This window comes from Quercus robur, chromosome 9 (genome assembly GCF_932294415.1).
Source record: "Quercus robur chromosome 9, dhQueRobu3.1, whole genome shotgun sequence".
NCBI lineage: Eukaryota > Viridiplantae > Streptophyta > Magnoliopsida > Fagales > Fagaceae > Quercus > Quercus robur.
In genome coordinates this window covers 5,718,888-5,737,000 of record NC_065542.1, presented here as the reverse complement: position 1 = coordinate 5,737,000, position 18,113 = coordinate 5,718,888, and the positions used below count along the sequence as shown (strand labels likewise).

At 34.2% G+C, this 18,113-nt stretch overlaps 2 protein-coding genes across 7 annotated transcripts; both read right to left on the bottom strand.

Annotated features, from left to right (window-relative positions):
- Positions 1–1,899: 1,899 nt before the first annotated feature.
- Positions 1,900–2,352, bottom strand: LOC126700626 (uncharacterized). The gene has a single exon (XM_050398842.1). The coding sequence runs from the start codon at positions 2,350–2,352 to the stop codon at positions 1,900–1,902; it is 453 nt and encodes a 150-aa protein (XP_050254799.1).
- A 4,051-nt stretch (positions 2,353–6,403) lies between these two features.
- LOC126700257 (TMV resistance protein N-like) lies at positions 6,404–17,601 on the bottom strand. 6 transcript variants are annotated; one of them, XM_050398314.1, is made up of 9 exons: positions 16,841–17,601; positions 13,758–14,847; positions 13,358–13,642; positions 12,188–13,267; positions 11,404–12,085; positions 10,583–11,321; positions 8,353–8,405; positions 8,128–8,213; positions 6,404–7,048 (listed from the first exon to the last, which is right to left on the bottom strand). In XM_050398314.1, the coding sequence occupies exons 1-5, from the start codon at positions 17,323–17,325 to the stop codon at positions 11,456–11,458; spliced, it is 3,570 nt and encodes a 1,189-aa protein (XP_050254271.1). In that variant the 5' UTR covers positions 17,326–17,601; the 3' UTR covers positions 6,404–7,048; positions 8,128–8,213; positions 8,353–8,405; positions 10,583–11,321; positions 11,404–11,455. The 6 variants fall into 6 exon arrangements, with proteins under 6 accessions (XP_050254271.1, XP_050254270.1, XP_050254269.1 ...); XM_050398313.1 differs by having other exon boundaries at positions 8,128–8,405; positions 10,583–10,698; positions 10,812–11,321; XM_050398312.1 differs by having other exon boundaries at positions 8,128–8,405; positions 10,583–10,692; positions 10,812–11,321.
- Between the last annotated feature and the right edge of the window lie 512 nt (positions 17,602–18,113).

Here is an 18,113-nt window from a genome sequence, read left to right as displayed (position 1 = left end):
AAATTCGCAATTTTTAAAGGCCGAAATTAACTCACAAGTTACTGCTTTAAACTTGGACGGAAATTAAAATAGTAAAAGTTTTATTTCTTTGGACACTTAGACATTAGGGTTTTGAAGGGAGGCTAGTAGAACGAATTTTGGCAAAGAAAACCTTGTATTTTTCTTTCTCTAATGGCAGCCTAAACTCTTTGCTAGGGCTAGGGGTTATGTTTCTTCTATACAATATGAATATTTAATGTGATTCTTTCTAAGATTTTATCAACGACATATTTGATTGTTCAATTAGATTTCTTTTGATGTATTAGTTCTTCCATACTTTCAATAAGTTCACTCATGTTTTTCTTATTGTTTAGATTAATTTCTAATAGTTTCAAATAGAAATCAAGTTTTAAAGTGAATGGGTTTTTCTGAAAACTTTTCTAACTGCATTATCAATTGAGGTTATCACGCGTTCTTGAATTGTCTCAGTTCAACCGAATTATAAGTTTTTAATTGTATAAGAACAATCAATTATGAAATAGATATTTTCTTAGATCACAAAGAATTTCATATCGATATAGGGAAACACCCCGATGCCCTAGTATTTACATTATTGATTTAAATCAGTTTTTTTTATTATTCTTGTTAACAATCACCAAGTAAAAGTATTTTTCTTCTTCATCAAAATTGTTATTTAATTATATTGTCTTTGAATTTATCCTGCTCCTTATGGTTCGACCTCGGTACTCTAAGAATTATATTGCTACGATCTCCTGCACTTGGGAGTGAGCAAGCAGAAATCTGTGGGCTGAGTGGGCAGGCTACTACTCCTTTAAGTAGACCAGTTGCTGTGGCTTGTTGGAGAAGAGATGAGAGTCCCTCTACACAAAACAGAAAAAGGAAAGGAGAGATGGGGTCCCCTTGCCTTAAACCCCGAGAGGGGATGATGTGGCCATGAGGCTTACCATTTAACCTAATAGAATATGTAACTGAAGTAACACATTGCATCATAAGGTTCACCCATTTTTTATCAAAACCCATCTTATGCATGATATACTGAAGGCAACCCCATTACACTCTATCAAAAGCTTTACTCATGTCAAGCTTTAAGGCCATTTCCCCTATTTTACCATTTCTTTTCTAGTTTAAGTAGTGCATGGTTTCAAAAGCGACCAAGACATTATCAGTGATAAGGCGATTGGCCATAAAGGCACTCTGTTGTTCACTGATTATTTTTGGTAGGAACTTCTTAAGTCTATTTGCAATGACTTTTGAGGCTAGCCTCGAGATGACATTGCTCAAGCTTATGGGTCTGTATTGTGTTATTTTTGTAGGGTTCTTGACTTTGGGAATAAGAATAATATGAGTTTCATTAAACTTGGGGGGAATAATGCTCAAATTTAAATGGTCAAGTACAGCCTTAGTAACACAATCACCAGATAAAGACTAGAAGTGTTGGTAAAATAAAGGAGGCATACCATCAGGACCCGGTGATTTCTTTGGATGCATCTACTTTAATGCTCGGTGGACCTCATCTGCCTAGAAGGGTTGGCACAAGAATCTGTTCATAGAGTCAGTAACAACTGGTTTGATTGCTGCAACAACTATTGAAGTGTCTGTGGGACCGTTGGAATGAAAAATATCAGAGAAATAGCCCAAAGTAATCTGTTCCATTGAGTGATCATCAGTCTGCCACTTGCCATGTTCATCGGTTAAACCGTCAATGAAGTTTTTCTGCTTGTGGTTGGATGCCTTTTAGTGGAAAAAAAATGTGTTTCGATCTCCATCTATGATCCATATTTGCTTTGTGCGTTGGTGCCACATGGTGTTTTCTGTGTCCAGCCAACAATCAAGAGCTTTGCAGACCTCTTGGATTCGTTCAAAGTTTTGTTGTGGCTGGTGATCAAGTACTTGCAACTCCTATTCCAACCGTGCTATTTGGCATCCAATATGGCCAAATTCCATTTTGTTCCATGATGTTAAGCGAGCCCTGCAATTGTCAAGGTAGTTTGTGATAGGTGTACCCTTTGGTTTGTAGAGCCCTTCCATCCATGCTTCTTGAGTGACTTCGGCACAGCGAAGGTCCCTTAACCACATTGCTTCAAAGCAGAATGGAGGCTGTGATTTAGGTTGTCGATGCCATATTGAAGGGAGATTGACTATGAGCATGGATTGATCTGAAGCGAACGTTGGCACATGCTGTATGATAGTGTTTTGGAAAAGTGACTTCCATGCTATGGTGGCAAGTGCTCGGTCCAAGCGGATGTAGGTTCGGCCATCAACAGGATGATTTCGAGACCAAGTAAATGGAGAGCCAGTATAGCCCAAGTCCGTGAAACCACAGTGATGGATCACTTCACGGAACCAGTCCATTTGTCTAGTTGGCCGCAATCTCCCTTCACTCTTTTTTGTTTGGCTGATGATCTCATTATAGTCTCCAAGGCAAAACCATGGAAGATTATTTGAGTGCTTTAAAGACTCAAGTAAGGTTCATGTTTCCTCCCTTCTACTCGTATCAGGTTGTCCGTAGAAGCCGGTTAGCCTCCATTTCAAACCTGTGTCATTACACAAAATATGGGCATCAATAAACCATCGTGAGAAATTTTGGACATGTACTTGCATATTGGGTTTCCAAAGAAGAGCCAGTCCACCACTAAAGCCATCATTGGACACTACAAGTCCCTGGTTATAATCCCAGTTCTGTTTCATGCTATTCAGTTGTTCAATGGTGAGTTTTGTTTCCATTAAGAAGACATAAATGAGAGCTTTTTTCTTCAGTGCTCTCTTGAGAGCGTTAACTGTTCGGGGGTTCCCAAGCCCCCGACAGTTCTAGCTCATTATATTCATTGCGTTCGACGGTGTTGTCGCTGATCCCACATTGTCCGCCAAAAGTTTACCCAGAGCCTTTGTTTCATCGTCCAAGCGTTTTTTCTTTTTGTCTGTGAGAATGGCAATATATGGCTTAGTGTTATCACACTTACGTTTAGGGCCAAGCACCTGTTCAGTGTTTTCAGAGGTGTCCATTGCATGGGCCGATGGCCCAAGTCTACGCCATGTACCAATTTTTGGGCCCACCAAAGATTCAGTGTTGCAGCTTGGGTGTGGGTCTGAGATGTGTGGTTCAGGTGTAATGGAGGTAAGGTTTTGTGTCTCTGTCGAGGTAGTGATGTCTTTTCATGGAGTAGTTGACTTTGAGGGCTCATATATGGAAGTATTTTCCTGGGCACGTGGGTGGGATTCTGCCAGTTGCATGGAGTTTGTATTTGGAGAGTAATTTATGGTGCGGTTAATTTCCGTAATGTGTGCATGGAAAAGATCATGATTTGATATTATTTCCTTATTTGTGGGGGTATGTTTGGAAAGTGGTGTTGAAGTCACGCTGGTGTCAGACGATGATGGTGGTAGTGGTGGGTCCGAGGTGTTTGCCGTTGGTAGGGTTGGTTTTGTGGACGGGCAAGAAGTGGGGCGGTGAGGTGGGGGTGGTGGTGTGGTTTGTTTTGGCTTGGTGTTCACAGTTTGTGGTTGCTGGATGTTGTGTACAATTGCCTGGAGCCAAGGTCTGTACTGCTGCTTTTCTTTTGTCAGAGAGCCGTCACTGTCAATCCAAGTTTGGCAGTCTTTCTCGTCATGATCCTGGAGGCCGCACCAGTAGCAGTACATGGGTAGCCTTTCTTGTTGGAGCGAGATCCAGAGTGGGTCTGAGTCACCCAAGTCTACAAAACGGCCACGAGAAAGGGGTTGGCTGATATCAATGTCAACTCGGATTCAAAGATAGCGACCGCGACATTCTCTGGTTTGCGACACATCAACTTGTTTTAGTTTACCCAGGGATCACCCAATAGCTTCTGCGTTGGTGCAGTTCATTCGGCTGAAGGGTAAGTTGTGCACCTATATCCAGAATGAGGCGCTATTGAACTTGGCGTCGTCAATGGACTCTTCCACCGTCGGTTTATAGAAACCGATCAGGTACTTGTCAAAAGGCCATGGTTGCTGGTCAAGGATTTTAAGGGAGTCAGCTTCACTAGAGAAAAGAATCAAAACTGTATTGGACCTGAGATCTCGGAGTTCGAAGTCTTGTATGGAGCGCCACATGCTTTTAAGGGTTCTTGATAGAGCTTCCATGCTAGCTCTACGTTTGGTGAAAAGCTTTGCGACAAGGAACTTACTATTATCTTCAATATCGGATGCAAGAGGGACGGTTTGGCTTTCTTGTGTGTTGAGTGATAGCTTTGCCCATCGTCCAGTGAGGTCATCCATGGCTAGTGAGGGTAGGTAGTGAAGATTTAGAGAAGAGAGTAGAGATGAGGTTCCACCGAAATGGGGAAAAGGAGGCCTATACTGGCATTATGGTTTCATCGTCGCAGACCGTCTCAAGGGAGAGAGCTAGTGAGAGAAAACTTTGGAGAGACCTGTATATGCAGTTTTTAGTAAAGAGAAAGAGAAAAATGAAAGCAAAAACAACACAAACATTTATGTGGTACAACATGATTATATTTCCTTATAAAAAAAACCCTAACCCACTCGTTGCATTGACACAATACTCACTCCATCCCATGAGGCCACTAAACTAGAGACCAATATTACTTTCTTATTCAAATTATATGCCGCCATCTCTAACACTCTTGCTTTTATCAAACACCTAAATAGGCATTCTTATCCTCCTTCAAGATCTTGAATGCATGAATCCAATTTTTTATGCTAGTTTTGTGCATTCTTCAGGATGCTGTTGTATTTGCTTCTCTTGTGAGTTGTGATCACTGAGAAATTGCATTGCATCATTTATCTTTGAAAATTCATTTGTCTTCCTTTCCTCACATTCTCTTAGAGTGTTTGTTTTGTTTTCATCTTTTTGAAGCCTAAAAAATATAATTAAGAAAAAAAAAACAAATAAACAAACAAAAAATAAAACTAAACCATTCACATACACCAACACAGGAAAGCAGGCCCGCAAAGGCCCATTTCATCAAACTATAAGCTGCTCCTAATAACCAATAGAGAACACTGCATTAGGCCCGAAAGGTAAGCCCATATAACAACACTTCCAGCATCACTTTAAGACAGCGTTACTAAGCTTATTTCTTTGTACCAATTGTGCAAGCCCAACATGCCACACAAAAGGGCTATGAAATGTTGAAATATATGTACCAAGGGCTTCACTTGATCCAAATGGTGGTGCTTCATCAAGAAAAAAGGCCCTAAGTTCAAGCCCGAATTGAGGCTTCACCCACATGACAAATCAATCAGAGAATACATGGCTCAATGTCCAACAAGCATGTAAAAGCGTCTTTGTCTCTTTTTAATTTTTTTTGTGTGGGCACATTCAGTCCCATACAAGTAAACAGGCACCTCAATAGTCCATTCACAAAAATTTCAGCACCGCAGTTTGTCTTCCTGAACTGTTCTTTAGAAAAAATATAAAGAAAACGAGAGGTCCAAAAGATATGCTAATGCCCATCAACTGGACTCTTACCAGTACTTTCAGACAATATTACTAAACTCGTTCCTAACTTTGCACCAATTATGGAAGCCCAAAACGATAATGTAAACAGAAATAGTTCAACTTAGCTAAATTCGAAAATCTGACAACTCTCAAGCTTAAATGAACCCAACAGTTTATGAATGGTTCAAGCTTGACTCTGAAAATATTTTGTTTATGCTATTTTATTTAGCAAATGAGCTTCTAATAATGTACTGTATTTGTGAACAAACTTGAAAGTATGAGAATTAATTAAGCGCGTGTGTGTATATATTATATATATTTCCAATCTGTTCGTTAGTAATTATTAGCATAGATTTCTAAAGGGCTAAAAAATTTTAATTATTGTGTTTACTATATAAGATAAGTCAATCAAATAACTCATGAATAAATTCAACCATATTTGAAATGAAAATTATAGATTTCTTATTTAGCTTGACATGATTGCACATTAATGTGACATAAACAAATAATGTTGTTGTACAATATTAATTTAGCATTTGATGAAATTACATATATATCTCGTTCATTTATCACAGGCATGAAAATCTAAATCCTAACTTCTTTTTTGGCAAATGAAAAAGAAAATGCTAAGAGTCTTTTTTTTTTTTTTTTTTTGAAATTAAAACCTAGAAATATATTATTTGAACATAAGGAATTACAACATAGTTTATAAAAGTACAGCCTGCAAAAATTGGAGGACTCGTGGTTGGAGATGTTAGAGAATGGAGACTCTTGTTTCTATCAAACGCCTAAACAGGTATTTTTGTCCTCCTCCAAGATCATGAATGCATAAATCCAATTTTTCTAGCTTAAATGTGCCATTTCAGAAATAACAAAGACTGCAGCTACATCTATGAAGAAAAGCAGTCTTCTTTTTTTGATGAATGAGCAATTCATTTAAAGAAGAAAAAAAAAAAAAAACAAAAACAAAACAAATGTGCAATCAGTTCAAAATACAACCAAACAATACAACACTAATACAGAAACAGTCAACACTGCACCATAAACTTTACAATGAAATTTCCAAATCTGCTAGTTCAAGGAGACAAGGACCATTAATTGCTACTATTTTGAAATACAGAACATCAAATAGCCCCAAAGACAACATATTCTCTTGATTTGAACAGAATTGCAATAACTGCTACATTCAACTTTGTTCTTCACTTCCCACATGTTCATTTTAACCATAGCCTCTTCAGAAAATAGTCTTCCTTGATGAATACTAGCATTCCTCTGAAGCCAAATATGATACACAGTATGCCAGTCTAGACACAAGTGATTTCTCATCATAGAACATAATCAGCTAATAGAACTTTGGGTTTTAGGCAGTAGCTCATTATGGTTCACCATATCATCATCAAGAAAGAACAATCACAAAATAAGTGGTCTATACTTTTAATTCTTCTTTTACAAACAACACTTTGAGCATCAAGATTAGCATATCACAAAAACATTCGATCTTTTGTAGACAATCTGTTGTGAACCCTTAGCCAACCTATAAACACTTGTTTTGGAATTACTTTGGGAAACCAAATGCTGATCTTCACCATTCAATCTTGGGGCAATTCTTACTTATACAGTTCCATTCACCTGCACAAGAATGTTTTTCCATTCACTCAGTAATCCAAATTAGACTATCTTCACTTTCAATCTCAAATAGACTGAGCTTACTCTGGATGTTAACAAGCAATCTAGGGACGTATAACAAAGAAAGTGCCTCTAGTGATATGAAAAGCTACCTAATAAAAGCTGCAAGTACCATCTAATTGCATAAGATTTTGTGGCATTTAGAAGCCACTATAACATACAAAGAAAATAATGTGAGAGCCTCTAGCATGCCATTGAAATGCATTAACTTGCCATAACAGAATTAGAGCTTCTAAGTTATTTATTTATGTATTTATTGATTTAAAGATTTCTTACAGTAAATAGACATAAAATGCAGCAGGGGAGTTACTCATTCAGATTCAAACTGCAGCAGAACCAAAGTTAGAAGCAAGACCTTCTTTATTTCTTAAACAACACAACCAATGTCTTTGCAATTATCTAACCCCATTAGTCCAAGATTCAAAACTAATTCAAATTAAGCCAAGTACATAATAATTGAAATCCATCAAAACAAGAAGGGATAAGAAGGTGAAAAATCACGGAGGAGAGTCCAAATAAAATAAATGCCGAAGAAACCTGTTATTTCATAGCAAAACCAAAAGCAGAAGAAAATAGGTATTTTTCCAAATTTATTCACACCCTAGCTAAGTATTTAAATAATAATAATACAAATAAAAAAATAGAACTCAAAAAAGAAAGCTTAAGTGAATAAGCCAAAATTCAGTAAAAACAATTTATAGTCAAATATCTTCACATGTACCTTGTGGCAATATGTCAAGAATACAGTAGCATGAGCTAAGCATACCAATTCCAACTAAGGGTATATATAGGAATACATTAAAATCACAGTAGCTAGTTGTATTGCAAAATCTAATTATTCTACAAAAGCATGATCTACTCAATTTTAGATGAAGCCTATTGTATTCTAACATATATGTCTTCATCTCATTACATCAAACAAAGAAATATGATTCTATCAAATTAAATCCAAGAAGACGAAAATGGACAACAATGATGCATTCAGGTATGAGACCAAAAAAGAGAAGAAAAGGAACACTCACCTTTCACGGGACTGTTGTTCTACCACTGTTTGCAACTACTTCAAGTGTTGTTGACCATGAGTGAGAGAGGGAAGAATAAGAAACCGCTGGTGAGTGCATTCAAACATATGTGTCTTCCTCTCATTACATCAAGTATAGAAATATGATTCCATCAAATGAAATCCAACAAAACGAAAATGGACAACAATGATGCTTTTAGGTATGAGACCAAAAAAAAAGTTTCACCTTTCACAGACGATTGTTTTGCCACTGCTTACAACTACTTCAGGAGCCACTGGCTATGAGTGAGATAGGGAAAAATGAGAAACTGCTGGTAAGTGTAAATAAATATAGAGCAGTTGAGGCTAATATACTCAACAAAACAAAGGCAATGGTTGATTTGCAGTAACTTTCCACCAAAACTAATAGAAAGTTAATAAGAATTTGATGTAAACAACAAAAGCAAAAAATTTTAAAATTTAAAATAAAACAAGCAAGTGATGTATATATGGTTGATTTGCATTAAATTTCCTTCTAACTTATTATAAAAAAAAAATTCAAAACTAGTTATTTAAAAATTGGGATTTATTCTTCTAAGGAAAAATTTGAACAAAGTGGTAAAATGAAAATGGCATAGTAAGCTTCAAGCACTAAGAGGTTTAAGAAACTAGTAATGGCAATGACATTTTGAACAAAAAAAATAAAAAACTCACAGACTATAGATGTCCTGTAAACAATGTGGGAGGTGGGATCCACACCGTTGGTTCCTGCTGCTAGTGCTAAAGGCAAAGGTGCAAAGCTTATATAAAATGCAAATGTGAGCAAAATAAAGGTGGAATGAGATCATTTGCTATAAATATATATATATATATATATATATATATATATATATATTATTATTACTATTTACTTATCTAATTTAAACAAATGTGTGCTTTTATTTTTAAAAATAATTTTTAAATTTTATTTTATATAAAATATATAAATTGAGTAATTTCTTTTTTTGTCGGTAAATAGGGATTCAAACTTAAAATTAAGCATGATTTTGGTGGTTGTCTTCTTGTCTAGTAATTTCTGTTAAGTTCTCTTGAACCTTGTTGGAAATTTGTCTTAGGTTGCGTTTAGCATTGGCATAAAAAGCCAGTTTTTTATTTTATTTTAATATTTAGCTTTTTTTTTTTTTTCTATTATTCAGTTTATTTTTGCTACTATTTATGAGTTCTATTATATTTTTTGATACTATTTATGGATCTCATTGTACTATTTCAGCTATTTTTTTAATTTTATTTACAGTACTTTTAACAAAAAAATTTCAATTTCAGCTAAATAAGTTGCTCCCAAACGATCTCTTTCTTAGAATGTTTGTTTCGTTTCCATCTTTTCCAAGCCTAGATATAAATTTTATAATTTAGAGGGAAAATAAAAACCCAAATAAACAAACAAAAACTAAACAGTTAGTTATCAACAAAAAAAAAAAAACTAAATAGTTCTCACTTACACCATCACAAGGCCCATTCATCAAATTAAAGGACACTGCAACAGGCCCCAAAGGTAAGCCCATCCAACAACTAGACTTCCAGCAGCGCTTTCAAACGGCGTTACTAAGCTTGTTTCAGTGAACCAATTGTGTAAGCCCAACAAGTCACACAAAACGAAGCTATAAAATCTATGTACCAAGATTCAAGAGCTGCACTAAGCTCAAATTCTGGTGCTTCATCATGAGCAAAGGCCTTAAGAATAGTAGAATACTCATCATCAGGCATGAGGCATGAATGCCTAGGCACTAGTGTTTTTATTATATTCAAGCCTGGATTGAGGCTTGACCCACATGGCTAAGCATGCTTAATGTCTAACAAGCATGTAAACATCGCAGTACATGTTCCATGTCTCTGAGGAAATCAATATACTCAAAAAAAAAAAAAAAAAAAATTTAAAATCAAATATCTTCACGAGCACCATGTTGGTAATCTGTCAAGAATTTATTTGCATGAGTTAAGCATATCAATTCCAAATCTCACTTACATATATTGTAAGAATATGTAAAATACAAGCTTTCAGAACTGAGACTGAGAAGGAAAGAGATCAAAAGTAATATTTTTTTTTTTTTTTTCGTAAACATATTTTCAAGGTTCAGCTTGACAGCCTACACTTATATTGGAAAACCCTCGACGAACTACATCTTTACTTTGTTAAATTTTATGTTAGAAAGAGTCCAACTAAGGGTATAAATAGGAATACATTAGATCCATTATGAAAATTTTAAAATCACAGTAGCTAGTTGTATTGCAAAATCAAAGTATTCTACAAAAGCATGATCTACTCAATTTTAGATACAACCGACAACATATATGTTTTCATTTCATTACATCAAACAAAGAAATATGATTCTATCAAATGAAATCCAAGAAAAACGAAAGTGGAAAACAATGATTTATTCAAGTATGAGACCAATAAAGAAAAGAGAAGGCACAGTCACCTTTCACGGACAATTGTTCTGCCACTACTTGCAACTACGTCAGGAGCTGCTGACTATGAGTGAGATGAGGAAGAATGAGAATCCACTGGTGAGTGCATTCTAACATGTGTCTTCATCTCATTACCAAACACAAAAATATGATTCTATCAAATGAAATCCAAGGAAACAAAAATGGACAACAATGATTCATTCAGTTATGAGACCAAAAAAGAAAAGAAAAAGCACTCACCTTCACAGTTTGTTTTGCCACTACTTGTAGCTACTTCAGGAGCCGTTGACGGTGAGTGAGAGAGGGAAGTATGAGAAATTGCTGGTGAGTGCAAATATACTCAACAGTCAACAAAGAAAATACAATGGTTGATGTGCGTTAACTTTCCACAAAAACTAATAGAAAGTCAATAAGAATTTTGTGTAATTAAACAACAAAAACAAAAAACTTTAATAATTTAAAATAAAACAAGCAAGTGATGTATATATGGTTGATCTGGATTAAATTTCCTTCTAACTTATTATCAAAAAAAATTCAAAACTAGTTAATTAAAAATTGGGATTTATTCTTTTAAGGAAAAATTTGTACAAGGTGGTAAAATGAAAATGACATAGTAAGCTAAACACTAAGAGGTTTAAGAAACTAGTAATGGCAATGACATTTTGACCAAAAAAAAACTCATAGACTATAGATGTCCTGTAAACAATATTGTGGACAAGGAAGAGTTCTTTGTATCATGGCCTACTTTCTCTGTAAAGAAAAGAAAAGGAAAAAAAAAATTGTTACCACAGGCCCAATAGGAAGCTACAGAGTCTTTGTAAAGATGACTTACCTTCATTAGAATCCTTGCGATTAGATTTAGCATGAGCCTATACGTTAATTCTCTATCTTTCAATCCTCTTTGAGTGTAGGACATTGTTAGAGCTGCCTTCTCCATCATATTCACCACGGCTTCGCTTCAATTTGATTCCTTCTGTTGAATTGTGATGAACAACCAAACCCTCGTAAGGAGTGATGAAGGTGTTGCTGCTGGATTGAGCTGATATTATTTCTCTGATGTCTTCAATGTCTTGTTCATATACTACACGAAACCCACATTTCTTAATCTTGGAATCCCATAGAAATTTAAGCTTCATCTGTATGAATCCATTCTCATCAATTTGACCCAATACTGCTCTCTCATTCTCACTAAATGCTTGAGAGGGTATATAGGATGACCAAAGGTGATCTAATTTAATCTTAACAAACCTAGGGCAATAGCCTATATAAAACTGTGAAACACGATGTTCATTGGATAGAATTACACAATGCAAAAGACTCTCACAATTGAGGCATGGCATAGGCACAACACACACAACAATTCCAATCCACTTATTTTCGTTTTGATGAGTAACTTGTGCACTGACTGTATCCCCCTCACTCTGATGTGTAAACCATTTCGGAATTTCACTCCCAAGAATCACAGAAGTAAAGGCACCGTTGTTATGGAATCCTATAGATTTCTTGTAGATTTTCTGAAACATACAAACCATGATATTCAGAATTGACACACACACACACACACACACACACACACACACACACACATATATATATATATAGAGAGAGAGAGAGACCTCATAAGCTTTCAAAAGCATTCCCAGCATATTAGAGGACATGTCACTCTGACCAACATATTTGAAGCAGTTGATGAGGGAAAGCCTTCTAAAAAACTTAAATGATTTAAATCCATTTGGAAACATTTCCAATGAGTCACAATTATTTGCTTCAACCACAGAAAACGTTGATGGCAATTGTGGCAATGAACGAAGTCTTGTGCAATTGAATAATTCAATACGCTCCAATTTAGATAGTTGCACCATGCTTTCAGGAAGGGAACTAAAGTGATTTCCACTTAGATTTAATTTGGTTATAGAGGATAAGTTTCCAATATCATTAGGGATTGTTTCAAGATTACAGTCACTCAGGTCCAATTTCTTTAAAGAACCCATACTCAAAAGGTAAGGCAACAACAAGCTCACAGGATTTAGGCTTCTTCTTGGCATTAAATTTAAGGAGAACAGATTTTTCCATAGTTTATGTGGTGGCCCTTTACATCCCTGAAGAGATAGTTTTTTAAGATTCTCTAACGTAACAACAGAGGAAGGCGGCTCTCTTAAAGTAATTCCACTCGCATTGAGCTTCTCTAGACTTTCAACATTCCACAGCTTCTCCGGTAGACCGTCAAGCTTCGAGCATCCAGCCAAATTAATATCTTTAAGTGACTTGAAGCTATAGATGATACTGGGAAGACACACAAGATTCTTGCAATCTCTTAAATGCAATGAATCAAGGTTAGTCAAATGTTCAATTGAAGAGGGAAGTTTCGTAATAGCAGTGCCATTTAAGTGAAGTTTTGATACGTGTTTCATATTTACCATAAATTCTGGAATTCTCTTGATTTTTGAACAGCCAGAAAGAATGAGAATTTCAAGAGACTCCATTTCAAACTTGCTTGGAAGACTTCTAAGGCTTTTGCAGTTTTCTAGATCAAGAAGAGTAAGCCTTTTAAGAAACATAATAGATGGGTGAACCTCATGTAACTTTATACAACCATCAAGAACTAATTTCTCAAGGTTGGGAATTCCGGTGAAATCAGGGGTTGCAAAGAGGTTTAAGGAATTGTTCAATTTGATGAGCTTTAACTTGTCCAAATACTGTTAAAAGCCAAAATATACAATGGAAGAGTTAGATTTAACAAAACTTAAAAACAAAGTTGTATCAAAATACTTAAATAACAATCTTACCTTTGTTCCTTTCCAAAGCCATTCAATTTTGCTATGCAACAAGTGAAGTTCAACAAGCTCAACTGGTTGAAAATTCGATGGCAACGATTTTGAAGGATACCCACTCCAATCAAGAAATCTTAAGTTGTTAGAAAGATGTTTGGGACCGTGTAGAAGTTGAACATCATGAATTATAAGCAATTTAAGGTTAGGCATCTTTGGAAAGGCTTCAAGATTCCAATGTGCCTTTTCTGAGTTATATAGTTCACCAAATTGAAGGACAAGTCCTTGAACTGCTTCCATTTCCTAATAATAAAGAAAAAGAAATGAGTTAGTTGCAAGATATATGTTTACTAGAGTTGTTCAAATTTCAACTTCTTTGAATAACATGATAAGGTATATTCTATAAACAATCTCTTACCATATTTTTCATCAACACACTGCGAATGTCCTTATATAGCCATAATTTGCTCCACTTTTCAGGTTCTAGAGGACAATCTCGACGAACCATGTCTTGTCCCATTTGTTGTAGTAAGTCATGCATCCAATATTTATTTTCATAATATTTTAAGAGAGACCTTTCAATGAGAACCTTTAATCCAATTTTAGGGTGAAGGCCAAGATAGTCTAGTATTTCTACTATATAATTTTTTGCCTTCATATTGAAGAAACATGCGATATATAGAAATATTTCTTTTTCTGTACCTTGAAGTCCATCAAAACCTATTTCAAGTATTTCAATAATTTTTTTGTTAGGATATTCTTTGAGCCTATTTAACGTACCCTCCCATTCCTCCTTACTTCTATCGTACAAAAAAGAACCCAAAACATCAATAGCTAAAGGTAGACCTTTAGCATAATCTATAAAAGATGTGGACAAGGATAGATAATCTTTGGGTGGATCATATTCTTTGAAGGCTTTCAAACTAAAAAGACGAAGAGCCTCAATATCATTCATTCCTTGAGCCTCATATATACTATTTACTTTATGTCTTATCAAATGTTCATCTCTTGTTGTTATGATGACTCTGCTACCTTGACCAAACCATTTAGAGTCCCCGACTAACTTTTCTAGTTGATTGAATTGATTTACATCATCAAGAACAAGAAGAATCTTTTTATGACACAACCTATTCTTGATCATATCAACTCCATCATAATCATCCCTTATATTCACACTTTCCTCCATCAAAATCTCACGAATAAGTTTTTGTTGTAATGGAAGTAACCCACATTTTTCAGATTCACCCCTAACATTAGCAATAAAACAATGACCTTCAAATTCACTTAAAACCATCTCATAAACAACTCTTGCAAGAGTTGTCTTACCAATTCCACCCATTCCCCAAATCCCGACAAAGAAAACATCATTTGATCCTATAGCTAAAAGCGACATCAAATCCTCCACTCGGGAATCTATTCCAACTAATCCTTTGGTATCTTTTGGGAATCGATATCTCAATTTATGTGATATGGATTCCACAATATCTTGGATAAATTCTGACTCATACCTGCAAAGAAGAAAGACAATTAAGCAAATATGATTGAACCACCCAATGACCCAATACACCCTCACCCCTAAAAAAAATCAGAAATTTGGTGTTTTAAGTTTTGTTGTAAAGTAGCCTAAAATTCTATTAAATCTTAATTGAGAAGAGAACTAAGTAAATGAAATAATTTCTACATAAGATTAATAATCCAATATCACTGAAAACATATTAATGAGTTACTGCTTATATATAAACAATGCTGTTAAAGGTTCAGGGCTATATAGCTAATAAATTTTGTTCAAAAAGGGATTTCTGATCAAAGTGGTCCTCTCATATGAGGAATAATAGTGCGATTGTGTTGGGAAGCGGAAAGATGCACGGTAGTTTTTAGGATTTTAAAAAGCCTTTGTGTGTGAATAGAAATTTTGTTTTTGTTGAGTATAGTCATTAGTCAATAGTGGCACTATTTTTAGTTTTAGAGTGTCATTTATTTGTAAGAGTAAATTATGAGATGGTAATCTGCATCACTAATGGTGGATTTTAGTTTATATAATATAGTACTATTTAGGATGTAAACATGTAATCTTCAAAGTTACGCTAATTATCATAGCCTTGTGTGGATATATTCTATTTTCTAGAGTATTATTTATATGAATGCACTTATTATATATGCTATCCTAGATTTACATCAAAATAGCATCAAAGTTTTTTTTTTTTTTAAGAAAGAAAATAGCATCAAAGTTTAAATTTCTATAACTTAATTCAAGAGAAGATGACATTTAGTGGATACACAAAATTGGTTGGAGATAAGGGCACGCAAGCTTGAATTTGGTTAAATAAAAGTTAGTTGTCTTATTCGTATTAAATTCATTAATTTGTTTGAGGGAATTTGAGTCAATGTGTAAATTTGGTGTAAATTGTTTAAAATTCAAATTAATCCACTTTGATAATTAGAAAATGAAGGAGAAATAATAATTTTTGTATAAAATCAAAGAGAAGATAGTAATAAGTTACAATCATCAAAGACTCATTTTTGTGTAATAATAATAATAATAATAATTCTAACAAATAATAATAGACTTGTAAATGAGACGAGAGCATTAATAGCTTAGGATTATTCATTTAATTTTATTGAAAATATATTACATGTTCAAGCTCTATTAATTAACTTATTCTTTACTCTTATAGAATAAATGCTATAACTAAATTTTTTGCTACCAATTTACAAATTTGTTCTGATAATTAATATCTAAATTATGGTTGAAATTATACTATTTGAGTTAGTTAGATAGACTTATTTTGTTTATAAACTTATAAAAGTTGAATTCACTAATCTTGTATTGTTAAAAAAATATATGTAATTTTTATTACAAATTAGATTATTTATATTATCAATAAATTACAAACAATAATTTGAACCATTTTATGAACTTACTCAATCCAATCTCAAACCTATATAAGTATATTTTTGTATATGTATATACATAGACACATAATATAATATATGCTTAAATCAAGTCTCATACTCATGAGTTTGTCTATAAATGAATTATCATATTTGAATTCGGATTATTTATAATTGAACCTAAAATTAAGCTTGCATGAACTTGACTTATTTGCTAAATAAACTAACCTAAGCAAACCTTTCAGCCTTACATGTCAAGGTAAACCCAAATCTAAAAGAACTACCCCTCAATTGTTGTATTTATATTGAGAATCTCTATGTTCTTGTGTGATTGATATCTTGACTTGGTGAATTTGTTGATAATATTTTCTGCAAATTGATTAAAATTCTTAATTAATTTTCTTAATTCACACAAGATTAGATTAGGACCCAAAAAATACACATGTCAAAGGGACAAATCCACAACCAAAAATGAATGTGGTTTTTGTCATGACAAATGCATTAGAATCACATCATAACAACAACTAGTTACAAAATAAATCTAGCATATGTCAATGCAGACAACAATTTAATATATTCAATGGAAATAATGTTGTTAGCATAATTTACCTATCATGCAAAGACAAACCAGAGAGATTGGCCACTTCTTTCAAAGCAGCTCTCCACTTTTGAACTTTATCTATATTCTCTTTTTCATGTTTGACAAAGGCTTGTGCATAAAATCCTGTTTGTTTTCGCACTTCATATGGTTCCACATCATAGAAAATGGGATGAACTATTAACCCTATTTTATCTTTACATTCCACGATCTTTACAAGTTCATCCAAGCACCATGTTGAGGATGCATAATTTTTCGAGAGAATGACAATAGCATACAATGATTCTTCTATTGCTTCTAAAAGCTCAGGTTTAATAGGTTTGCCTCTTTCGAGTTCTTCGTTGTCCCTAAAGGCGAAAATTCCTTTTTGTTTCAAAGTAGTGTAAAGATGATCTGTAAAACTCTTGCGAGTATCTTCACCTCTGAAACTTAAAAATACGTCATATTTCCACTTACGGCCAGAAGAAAAGGAAGAAGATGGGCTATTTGAATCCATGAAAGCCGATCTAAGTTTACAAGTAAACCTTGAATCACAATATAGAATTATAGATACTCATCAAAATTTCATTCAATTAATTTTTAAGTAAAAATTAGTAATAAATAAGGAGTAAAATGAAAACTATTTAGGAAAAAAAAAGTGTGAAATTAAAGGAGAGGAAATAAAAGAGAATGATGCGTGTGACATGTGAAAACTTACAGATTTTGGAGATCGTGTAATTGCTGGTTCAAAAGGAACGTGCAACGTTTTGTGCGCAGAGAGGGAGGGAGAGAAAGAGAGTCAAGTCAAGAGCTTATTTAAAGTGTGGCTGGCCTTGTTTTTGAAGTGGATAAAACTCAGCTTCTCACGCGGAAGGTGGGATCCACACGTTGGTTCCTGCTGTAGGCAAAGACACAAAGCTAAATAAAATGCAAATGTGAGCTAAATGAAGGTGGAATGAGATAACTTGCTATAGTTTATTCTTTATAATATTTACTTATCTAATTTAAACAAATGTGTGCCTTTATTTTAAAAAATAATTTATAAATTTTCTTGTATATAAAATAAATAAATTAATTAATTTCTATTTTGTGAATAAATAGGGATTTGAACTCAAAATTAAGCATGACTTTGATGGTTATCTATTTGTATGATATTTTTCTCTTAGGACAAAACTTATATATACCTTAAGTACTGTTCCTTAGATTCTACTCTTAAAATTTAGTCATGTGGTTACTTAACTAAAAAAATACACTTTCATCCCATAAGAAAAAAGCCACGTGACAGAATTTTAAGGGGAGACCTAA